Below are 12,920 nucleotides of genomic sequence, written 5' to 3'. Positions count from 1 at the left end.
AATCTAATAATGTGTTAACTCTGGAAATCAGATTTTGCCCCCTACCTAGAGCTTACTGTTTTATGGGTTTTTTTGTTTTGGTTTGGTTTTTTGATTGTTGTATGGTGACTCTGTGCTGAGGAGCAGCCTGACATATAAACTTGAAGGTCGTCTCAGTTTTTTTCTGAGCCTTTCTCTGGGCAGGCGGAATCATTTTCTAATTTTTTTCCACATAGCAGTTATTTTTGAATGTCCTAGTGTTTAATGCCTGGCTCCTGTTAGTGGAAAAAAAGTAAAAGTGAAGGGGAGGGGCAAAGGATGCTGGATTTTAAGTCCCTTGGATATCATTTGTCCAGTGTTGAAGGAGCTTGAAAAAGTTGGGGGAGGTGTGACAACAAAGGCTGCCCCCCTCTTTTTCTACTTCTCTTTGATCAGAAGCAGCAGTGATAAGAACACAAATCCCTGATACTTGGAGGGCAGATTCCTTTTTGCCCACCCTAGCTCCCACAGGCTACTTATAAGCTGCTTTAGCAACACGTGTACAGATGCCAGCTGGGGTGGGGGGATAGGTAGCTGCCACTGTGCTAAGAGCTAAAATTGACTGAAATCAAGCTAATTTACCTAAGTCTTCTCCTAGTAATTGCAAGCCATGAACAGATTCTAGACTTCCAAAATAGTGATATCAGGCAGATTCTGTCAGTGTCGTCATCAAGGTGGGGAGACAGATTCCTGTTGCCACTTATTTTGCCACCATCCCAGAATCCTCTCCTAATGCATTATAATCTAGAATCAATGAATTAGCCTTTGGGGAAAAGTCCTCTGGAAGTGGGTGCAGGCAGTTACACTGAGTATTTTTTAACTTGATCAAGTAAAAATAGTGGAATATCCAGTGAATGTTCTGCTGGAACATATAGAAGAGGCTACTAGGCACCAAAAGTTTAAGATGTAGAGTCAAGGAAGTTGTAGCCCTCTTGAGAAACACAGTATATAGAGAGAGGCATCAGAGCAAAATAGTAAATGAAAGGTACCAAATAGATAGAATCATTCATGATCATTACAATGAGAGTCCAGAAGGAGAAGAGTGTATTATGAATTTGAATCATTGGAGAATATTTCATTGAGTAGTATTCCTGAACTACTACTAGAAAGGTACAGGCATACCTTGGAGATATCGCAGGTTCATTTCCAGACCACTGCAATAAAGCAAAGCAAATCAAATGAGTTTTTTACATACATTTCTACTATACTGTAGTCTGCTAAGTGTGCAATAGAATTGTGTCTAAAAAAATGTATATACCTTAATTTAAAAATACTATATTACTAAAAAATGCTAACCATAATCTGAGCCTGAGAGTCATAGTAGTAACATCAAAGACATTGATCACAGATCACCATAACAAGTATAATAATAGTAATAAAGTTTGAAATATGTGAGATTTACCAAAATGTGACACAGAGACATGAAGTGAGCAAACATTTTTAGGAAAATGTCACAAATAGAGTTGTTTGATGCAGGGTTGCCATACACTTTCAATTTGTTAAAAACTCAATAAAGTGAAGAGCAGTAAGGTGAGGTATGCCTGTATTCTGAATATTAATAAAGAATCTAAAGAATATTATCTAAAGAATGTTAAAAAAAAAGCTACAACTTACTTAATACTCACTACATGCCAGATGCTAACTCATCCAATCCTCAAAACAGTCCCATGAGGTATGTACTGTTACCCACCCCCCCTTTTCATAGATGAGGAAACTGAGCAAGAGAACCTTGCCTAAGGGGCTTGCCCAAGCTCAAATAAGTCAGTCTTAGAGCTGGAACTTGAATCCAGGCAGGCAAGCTCTAGGGCCTGATCTCTCTGCTCAGTCCGTACTGAGCAGAATGGTGTGAGCAAAAGGGTAGAGAAGTGAACGTGTGATGCATTTGCCAGAGATAGCAGAGGGGCTACACTGACAACATGACAGAGTAATTTAGACATTTTGCTGTGGGCCAATGTGTGCTCACATGCAGAAACTCTATTTAATTAAGTTGCATATTTAGTTAGCACTTACATTATATTTTGTTTAAGGAACTTCTCCTTCAAATTACTATAGTGCAGGAAAACAACCATATAAAATTGTTTTCATTATTATGTCCATCTTGTAACTACTAAGGAACATAGTAACTTTTCTTTTCTCATTTAGTTATTTCTTAATTGGACCAAGTATTCTATACTGTGAGATTTCTGGAAGTACTGTGAACTGGAGTGATAATCCTCCAATATGTGAAAGTAAGTGTATTCTCTCTTTAGAATATAGAGCAGCAGTTCTCAAACTTTGGGCCTCAGGACCCCTTTATGCTTTTAAATTAACATAGACACCAATGGACTTTTCTTTATGTGGGTTATGTCTATTGCTATTATTATATTGGAATTAAAACTGAAAAGTTTTTAAAATAATTATTATTCATTTTTAAGAAGAGTAAGCACAATACCTGTTAGTATATACAACATACTTTTATGAAAAATCAAAAATTTCCGAAACAGATAGTGGCATTGTTTTACAATTTTGCAAATTTCTTCAATATCTGGCTTACAGAAAGACGTCTGGATTCAGTCTCTTGCAAAATCACACAATTTATAGCCTCTGGAAAATTTCACTGTACACTTGTAAGGATGAAAGTGAAAAATGACGATAATACTTGGTATTAATGTGAAGAACTGATTTAGTGAATAGATATATTTATAAATTATGAAGTGTTTCTCAACCAGCCCTGAGTTCAGTTTTTAATCATAATTATATTATATCATTAAATTGTCACCATCTCTTATGATGAGAACAAAACTTAGTATGGCCTTGCAGATAAATAAATGTGTTTCATATAGATTTTTAATGTCGTTATTTAAGAAAATTAGTTTTATTTTAAATAATTCACTTCTAAATTAATAGTTTTAATTTAGGATAGTACACTTTCTCATAGAAACCTTCTAAATGGATATTGGCTTCACAACTAGCTTGTAGAAATCATATGTTAATGAATTTATTGAAGGCAATTCATAGACCTTTACTGATTGCTGTTTAATCTTTTACCTTTCCTTTTGCCTTTTATGTCTTCTTTTTTTCCCTTTCTAAGAGATTTTGTGTAAGCCACCTGAAAAAATTCTAAATGGAAAATACACAAATAGCCACAAGGATGTATTTGAATACAGTGAAGTAGTAACTTATAGTTGTGATGCTTCAAATGGAACAGATCCATATTCACTTGTTGGAGAGAGCAAGCTTGTTTGTATTGGAAGTGACAAATGGAGTAGTGACCCTCCTCAGTGTAAAGGTAATAATATTTCCATTTATTTCCTTCTTAATTTGTAAATACTGTAGAAGTGCTTTGTAAATTGTTTTATGTACAAGTAAAAACAGCCATATGTGCTTGATCCTCCTGTTAAATTGGTTTCTAATTTAATTTAATATCGGTCAAATCAAGTAAAAAATACTTCTACTTGTAGAGCTTCCCCCCTCTCACCCCACAGGTTCTTGGCATTCCAGTTTATACATTGTGAACTACTGTGTATATGCATGAGTTAGGACTCTTTTCCATGAAAAGTGTCAAAAAGTTCAACACACACTTTCTTAAACATAAGAAAGTTGTTATCTTGTATTACAAGAAGTCTGACAGTTTTGGCTACAGGAAATCATAGTGTACATTGTAAAAGATTAATTGTCTTACAGATATGATTTATAAACTCTGGGCAAATCTTACTTAAAAACAATGTTTAAGGCATTAGAGCATGATCAAAAGCAGGGAGACACTGGAGGGATTTTTACTCTTGAAAGAAAGGGTCCACTGAATAATGGAAAATATTTACTCTTCTCAAGTGAACATGGAACATTCTCTAATACCATATTCTTGGCAATATAATTTTTAACAAATTTCAAATAATTGAAATCATTCAGAATACATTATCTGATCAAACTGGGATGAATGTAGACATCAAAACATAAATCTAGAATATCCCCAAATATTTGAAAATTATGCAGACACTTACAACTAATAAATGAATCAAAGCCAAAGTATTAACAAGGGAAATTACAAAGTGCTTCGAATATAATAAAAATGAAACACAGCATATCAAAATATCAGAACTTGTTGGATACAGCGAAAGCATTGCTTAGAAGGATATTTAAACCATGAAATACTTATATTGGAAAAAGAAAAGTCTCAAATCAATAATCTGAACTTCTACCATAAGGAACTAAAATAAAAGAGCAACTTAAACCCCAATAGGAAATAATAAAGACAGAGAAAAAAATCAATGAATGAAAAGAGAAATAACATAGAATCAAATCAACACCTGCTTCTTGGAGAAGATTGATAAAATAGATAAACCTATAGGTAGTTTGACAGGAGAACAGAAGATACAAATTACCAGTATCAAGAGTGAAAAAGAGGGCTTCCCTGGTGGCGCAGTGGTTGAGAATCTGCCTGCTAGTGCAGGGGACACGGGTTCGAGCCCTGGTCTGGGAAGATCCCACATGCCACGGAGCAGCTAGGCCCGTGAGCCACAACTACTGAGCCTGTGCGTCTGGAGCCTGTGCTCCACAACAAGAGAGGCAGCGATAGTGAGAGGCCCGCGCACTGTGATGAAGAGTGGCCCCCGCTTGCCACAACTAGAGAAAGCCCTTGCACAGAAACGAAGACCCAACACAGCCAAAAATAAATAAATAAACAAAAAAAAAAAGAGTGAAAAAGAGGAGATCACTAAATATACTGCAGACATTTAAAGAACAGTAAGGGAATAAAACAAACAGCTTTATGCCTGTAAATTTGACAACTTAAACCTTCTTGCATGTAGATTTTGTCTTTCCTTTTGTTATTGTGGTATATCACATTGATTGATTTCCGTATGTTGAACCATCCTTGTGCAGAAGGAAATTTTGTCAAATGCATAAATAGCATTTGACAAAATTCAACATCCATTCATGATAAAAAGTCTCATGAAGGTGAGTATAGCAGGAACGTATTTCAACATAATAAAGGTGATTTATGACAAACCCACAGCCAACATAATACTCAAAGGTGAGAAGCTGAAAGCCTTCCTGAAATTCAGGAACAAGACAAGGATGCCCACTCTCATGACTTCTATTCAACATAGTATTGGAAGTCAGAAAAGAAAAAGAAATAAAAGCTATCCAAAATAGAATGGAATAAGTAAAACTGTCACTATTTACAGATGACATAATACTCTATATAGACAATGCTACTCTACACAAAAACTATTGGAACTAATATATGAATTTAGCAAGGTAGGAGGATACACGATGAATATACAGAAATCTATTGTGTTTCTTTACCCTAATAATGAAAGGTCAGGAAAAGTAAGTTAAAAAAACAATTCCATTTAAAATTGCGTCTAAAAACAAACAAACAAAAAAGACCCTAGGAATAGACTTAACCAATGAAGTGAAAGTCCTATACACTGAAAACTATAAAACATTGATAAAGGAGTCTGAACATGATTCAAAGAAATGGAAAAATATACTGTGCCCTTGGATTGGAAGAATTAATATTGCTAAAATGGCCATACTACTCAAAGCAATCTACAGATTTAATGCAATCCCTATAAAAATACCTGTGACATTGTTCACGGAACTAGAAGAAATAATCCTAAAATTTATATGGAACCATAAAAGACCCAGAATTGCCAAAGCAATACTGAGAAAAAAGAAGAAAGCTCAAGGTATAACCCTTCCTTGACTTTAGACTATACTACAAAGGTACAGTAATCAAAGCAGCATGGTATTGGCACAAAAACAGACATGTAGATCAATGGAGTAGAGAACCTACTCCATTGTAGTTCACTGGAACAGAGTAGAGTACCCAGAAATAAACGCATGCACCTATGGTCAATTAATCTACAACAAAGGAGTCAAGAATATGCAATGGAGAAAAGACAGTCTCTTCAACAAGTGGTCCTATGAAAGCTGGACAGCTGCATGTAATACAATGAAATTAGAACATTCCCTCACACCATATACAAAAATAAACTCAAATTGTGTGAAGGCCTAAATGTAAGACACAACACCATAAAACATAAGCAAAACACTCTGGCAAAAGTTGTAGCAATATTTTCTTAGGTCAGTGTCCCAAGGCAAAAGAAACAAAAGTGAAAATAAACAAATGGGACCTAATCAAACTTAAAAGCTTTTGCACAGCAAAGGAAACCATCAGCAAAACCAAAAGACAACCTATGGAATGAGAGAAAATATTTGCAAATGATGCAAATGACAAGAGGTTAATATCCAGAGTACACAAACAGCTCATACAACTCAATATTAAAAAAACGAACAACACAATCAAAAAATGGGCAGAAGACCTAAATAGACGTTTCTCTAAAGAAGACATACAGATTGCCTACGTGTATATGAAAAGATGCTCAACATCACTAGTTATTAGAGAAATGCAAATCAAAACCACAAGGTGTTACCACTGGTCAGAATGGCTGTCATCAAAAAGTCTATAAATAATAAATGTTGGAGAGGGTGTGGAGAAAAGGGCACCCTCTTGCACTGTTGGTGGGAATGTAAAGTGATGCAGCCAGTAAAGAAGACAGTCTGGAGGTTACTTAAAAAACTAAAAATAGAGCTATGATCCAGTAATCCCACTCCTGGGTGTATGTCTGGAAAAAGCGAAAACTCTAATTCAAAAAGGTACATGCACTCCCAGTGTTCATAGCAGCACTATTTACAATAGCCAAGACATAGAAGTAACCCATGTGCCCATCAACAGGTGATTGGATTAAGATGTTGTGTGTGTGTGTGTGTGTCTGTATGTGTGTGTATTGGCATATTACTTAGCGTTAAAAAAGAATAAAATAGTTACATTGTAGCAACGTGGATGGACTTAGAAAATGTTATGCTTAGTGAAGTAAGACAGACAAATACTATATGATATCAGCTGTATGTGGAATCAAAAAAATAATACAAATGATTCTATATACAAAACAGAAACAGACTCACAGATGTAGAAAACAAACTTATGATTACCAAAGGGAAAAGGGAGGGGGGCGACAAATTAGGGGCATGGGATTAACAGATACAAACTACTATACGTAAAATAAAAAAGCAACAAGTATTTGCTATATAGCACAAGGAATTATATCCAATATCTTGTAATAAACTGTAATGGAATATAATCTAAAGAAAAACCAAACAACAAATCACTATGCTGTACACCTGAAACTAACACAATATTGTAAATCACCTATACTTCAATAAAAAATTATAAAAAACCTTCTCATGAAGCATACTGCAGGCCCCATGTCCTCACTGGGGAATTATACCAAACGTTTAAGGAATAAATAGTATTAGCCCTACACAAAGTTTTCAAGAAAACTAAAGAGATAGGAATACGTCTTAACTCATTTCATGAGGACAGCACTGCTCTGATACCAAAACCAGACAGAAACACTGCAAGAAAATTACAGACAATATCCAAAATGGGCATAGAACTAAAACTTCTTAACAAAACATTAATAAATCAAATCCTCGCCTATAAAAAAATAAGAATACATCGTAATTAAGTAGGATTTATTCCATGAATGCATGGATGATTCAAATTTAAAACTTAATCAGTGCAATTTACCATATCAAGAAACTTTGAAGAAGAAAAAAAAAACACTTGCATTCCTATACATTAACAATGAAAGATCAGAAAGAGAGATTAAGGAAACAATCCCATTCCCAAATGCAACAAAAAGAATAAAATAACTAGGAATAAACCTACCTAAGGAGGTAAAAGACCTGTACTCAGAAAACTATAAGACACTGATGAAAGAAATCAAAGATGACACAGATGGAGAGATGCACCATGTTCTTGGATTGGAAGAATCAAATTGTGAAAATGACTATACTACCCAAAGCCATCTACAGATTCAATGCAATCCCTATCAAATTACCAATGACATTTTTTACAGAACTAGAACAAAAAATCTTAAAATTTGTATGGAGACACAAAAGTCCCCGAATAGCCAAAGCAATCTTGAGGGAAAAAAATGGACCTGGAGGAATCAGACTCCCTGACTTCAGACTATACTACAAAGCTACAGTAATCAAGACAATATGGTACTGGCAAAAAAAACCCCAGAAATATAGATCAATGGAACAGGATAAAAAGCCCTGAGATAAACTCACACATCTATGGTCAACTAATCTATGACAAAGGAGGCAAGGATATACAATGGAGAAAAGACAGTCTCTTCAATAAGTGGTGCTAGGAAAACTGGCCACCTACATGTAAAAGAATGAAATTAGAGCACTCCCTAACACATACACAAAATAAACTCAAAATAGATTAAAGACCTAAATGTATGACCAGGCACCATAAAACTCTTAGAGGAAAACATAGGAAGAACACTCTTTGACATAAATCATAGCAAGATCTTTTTTGACCACCTCCTAGAGAAATGGAAATAAAACCAAAAATAAACAAATGGGACTTAATGAAACTTAAAAGCTTTTTGTACAGCAAAGGAAACTATAAACAGATGAAAAGACAACCCTCAGAATGGGAGAAAGTATTTGCAAATGAATCAACGGACAAAGGGTTAAGCTTCAAAATATATAAACAGCTCATGCAGCTCAATATTAAAAAAACAAACAACCCAATCAAAAAATGGGCAGAAGACCTAAATAGACATTTCTCCAAAGAGGACATACAGATGGCCAAGAAGCATATGAAAAGATGCTCAACATCACTAATTATTAGAGAAATGCAAATCAAAACTACAATGAGGTATCACCTCACACCAGTTAGAATGGGCATCATCAGAAAATCTACAAACAAGAAATGCTGGAGAGGATGTGGAGAAAAGGGAACCCTCTTGCACTGTTGGTGGGAATGTAAATTGATACAGCCACTATGGAGAACAGTACGGAGGTTCCTTAAAAAGCTAAAAATAGAATTACCATATGACCCAGCAATCCCACTACTGGACATATACCCAGAGAAAACCATAATTCAAAAAGACACATGCACCCCAATGGTCATTGCAGCACTATTTACAATAGCCAGGTCATGGAAGCAACCTAAATGCCCATCGACAGACGAATGGATAAAGAAGTTGTGGTACATATATACAATGGAATATTACTCAGCCATTAAAAGGAACAAAATTGAGTTACTTGTAGTGAGCTGGATGGACCTAGAGTTTGTCATACAGAGTGAAGTAAGTCAGAAAGAGAAAAACAAATATCATATGTTAACGCATATATGTGGAATCTAGAAATATGGTACAGATGAACTGGTTTGCAAGGCAGAAATAGAGACAGACGTAGAGAACAAAAGTATGGACACAAAAGGGGGAAAGTGGGGGGGAGGCGGGCGGTGTGGTGTGATGAATTGGGAGATTGGGATTGACATGTGTACACTAATATGTATAAAATAGTAAGTAATAAGAACCTGCTGTATAAAAAAAATAAATATAATTTAAAAAAAAAAGAGAACTAATGAGAGCTTAGAGTATGCTGATATCCTCCCTTATTTGAGCCCAGAGCCATTTGCTTAGACAAACCTTCCCTTGAATATATTGGACAATTCTGTCTCCACTTCTCATTAGCTCTGTAAGTTATTTAACTTCTTTGAATGTCAGTTTCTGCTGCAAATAGAATGCCTAATGTAATGTTTATTTTAAAGGTTAAATCTTCTAACGTGTCAAAAAAACAAAAATAAAATAAAACCACACACGATCACCCTAATAGATGTAAAAAAAAAAAGTATATGACAGAATTTATCATCTTTTCATTATAAAACTCAGCAAATAAGGATATAAGGGAACTACCTGAAGCTGACAAAAGGCACCTATAAAAATTCCCCAGCTAACATTATACTTAATAGTAAAAGAGTAGTTTATTTTTACTTAAAGTGGAACAAGACAAGGATGTCTACTGTTAACCATGCTATTCGGCATTGTATTGGAGTTCCTAGACTGCACAATAAGGCATACATATTGGAGAGTAAGAAATAAAATAGACTTCATTCACTAATGATGATTGTTTTTGTAGAAAACTTGAATGGCTGAAGTTTTAGCAAGGTTGCAAGATACAAGATCAACATACAGAAATCAACTGTATATCTATATACTACTAAAACACCATTAGAAATTGAAATTTTTCAAGTACAGTTTATACCAGCTCTAAAACATGAAAGAAATACTTGCATATAAATCTAGCAACGTATGTGAAATATTTAAATGGTAAAAACAACTAAACACTTATAAAAGAAATTAAAGAAGACCTTAATAAATAGAGAAAATTCAGTGGTCATGGATTGGAAGACACAATATAATAAAGGTGTCAGTAATTGACCTGTAAATTCAGCACAATCCAATAAAATCCCAGCAGAACCTGACAAACAAGTTCTACAATTTATTTAGAAAGATAAAAGAACTAGAATAGTCAATATAAATTTGAAAAAAAAATTATAGACGTTTCATTCTACCTGATGTCAAGACTTCTTATAAACCATGCTCTAAGGAATATAATCAAGACAGTGTGGTATTGGTGAAAGGATAGCCATGTAGAGCAGTGGAACAGAATAGTGTCCAGAAATAGACCCTTTCAAATATGTGCACTTGATTTCATCACAGATATACAAACAATTCATTGGAAAAATGGTAAAATTACAGGCTCAATTCGATATACATTATGCACAGAAAGAAGAAAGCACCTCAACCTATGTTAGCACCATAGACAAACATTTACTCACAATGAACCAAAGACTTAAATGTAAAACCTAAAACCATAAGGCTTTTACTAGAAAACGTAGAAAATATTTCTGCCTTAGCCAAAGATTTCTTAAATCAATGCTAAAAGCATGATCCTTCTTCTTTAAAGAAAAAATATTAATTGGACTTATTAAAAACTCAAAACTTCTGCTTCAATTACACTGTTCAAAGAATGAATAAAATGAGCCACAGACTGGGAGAAAATATTTGCAAAATACATATCTGCTAATGGACTTGTATACAATATATAAATAACTCTCAAAACACAATAAGAAAAGAACCCAATTTTTTCTTAGATGGGCAACATATTTGAATAGATCTATTTCACCAAAGAAGACATATGTATGCCAAAAAAGTACATGAAAAGTTGCTTGATATCATTAGTATTACAGAATGGAATTTAATACCATAGTGAGGTATCACTAAACAGCTATTAGAATGGCTGAAATTTTAAAAAAAAAACCTAAAAACTAACAATACCATTAACTGGCAAGTATATGGAGCAATTGGAGCTCTAATACATTGCTTGTAAGAATGCAAAGTGGTATGAACATTATGGAACACAGTTTGGCAATTCCTTATAAGGTTAAATATACATTTACCATACAACTCAGCAACATAAATAAAAAGGTATGTTTATATAGAAAGCTGCATGAGAATATTCACAGCAGCATTAGTCATAATCGTTCCACACTGGAATTAGTCCACATGTCCTTCATCTGGTAATGGATGAACAGCCTATACCACATCCATACAATGGAGTAATACTCTGCAATAAAAAGAAATGAACTCCTGAATCATGCAACAGCAGGAATGAATCTCAAATGCATTATGCTAAGTGAAATAAGCCATACTCAGAGGCTGTGATCCCATTATGACATTCTGGAAAAGCAACATTATAGGGACAGAAAACAGATTAGTGGTTGGCTGGTTGGATAAGGTGGTCGAGAGGTGGGGAGGGTTGATTACAAAGTGGCATGAGGAAGTATTTGGAGATAATGGAACTTTTGTTATTGTGCAGGTAATTACATGATTATTTGAATTGATCAAAACTAATACAGCTGTACACTTAAAAGGGTGAGATTTACTGTATGTACTTTGTTATCTAGTAAACCTAACTTAGAAGAAAATCATTAGGTACAATTAAGAGCATATTGGCCCAACAGTGAAAAATATCAGTGACAGAGCAATAGAAATCCACCATGATTTGAAAAGAAAGATTAAAATAAGAAACAGAGAGAAAGACCTTTGGGAGAAAAAGCAAAGAGTCAAACATACATGTAACTGGAGTTTCAGAAGAGAGGAGAGAGGAAAATGTAGAAAATCATTTCAATAAATACTGGCCAAAAATTATCTAAATTTGATCCAAAACAACAACCGCACAGGTCTGGGAAATTCACTGACCCTAGCAGAATAAATTTCAAAAATTTACCAAGAAACCGCCACTAAACTAAACACAACATGGTAAAACTACTGAGAACAAAAGAAAAAGCCAGTGAGAGGGAAAAACAAAAAACAAAACACAAACATATTACATCCTCCCTCTCCTCACCCCAAAGTAAGAATGACATGACAGCTGACTTTTGTTAAGGAACTGTTGAAACTACAAGGCAATAATTTCTGCTAATGTGCTGAAAGAATAAACAGCCTAGAATTCTCTGTCAAAGAGAAATCTTTCAGAACTGAAGGTGAAATAAAAACAGTTTCAGATAAACAAAAGCTAAGAGAATTTGTCATTAGCCAACCTGGACTATAAGAATTGATAAGGAAGTTCTCCTGGCTGAAGAGAAATAATACCTGATGGAAATTCAGACCCAAAAGAAAGGAGAAAGGACACTCTTCTGGTTTAAAAGGCAGTGTATTATCTGGCTCTCATCTATTACTCAGATTTAATCTCATAAGATATTCTCTTGAACTCACTGCCCAGCCCAGTGTTTCTTGATTTTGTTTTTTCCTAAATTCTGTCAAACCCATTAATGGATCCTGAATCCTAGAGGGTCAGAATGAGTATTTTACTTTTTAAGAAGTAGAGTAGAATGGGAAATATCAGAGTACACTGGTCTGAGGGCTAAGTAGTAACTTTTAACGTTATCTCAGGCCTGTTTGTTTATATACTGGTTTACAATGTAAAATGTATTTCTTTTTTTTTTAATTTTTAAAAAAATTTTTATATATATATATATATTT

The 12,920-nt window shown here is 34.4% G+C and overlaps 1 protein-coding gene across 3 annotated transcripts in view; it reads left to right on the top strand.

Moving 5' to 3' along the window:
• LOC137762947 (membrane cofactor protein-like) overlaps window positions 1-12,920 on the top strand; it is a 62,287-nt gene that overhangs the window by 28,898 nt on the left and 20,469 nt on the right. For all 3 annotated transcript variants that reach the window (XM_068541521.1, XM_068541519.1, XM_068541520.1), the window contains exons 4-5: window positions 2,161-2,246; window positions 3,089-3,286. In XM_068541521.1, the coding sequence (XP_068397622.1) occupies window positions 2,161-2,246; window positions 3,089-3,286 (284 nt within the window). The remainder of the gene's footprint in view (window positions 1-2,160; window positions 2,247-3,088; window positions 3,287-12,920) is intronic.

The sequence above is a fragment of the Eschrichtius robustus genome, chromosome 3 (genome assembly GCF_028021215.1).
Source record: "Eschrichtius robustus isolate mEscRob2 chromosome 3, mEscRob2.pri, whole genome shotgun sequence".
NCBI classification, from domain to species: domain Eukaryota; kingdom Metazoa; phylum Chordata; class Mammalia; order Artiodactyla; family Eschrichtiidae; genus Eschrichtius; species Eschrichtius robustus.
The sequence above is the reverse complement of the archived record's forward strand: the minus strand, read 5'-3'. Positions and strand labels throughout refer to the sequence as shown.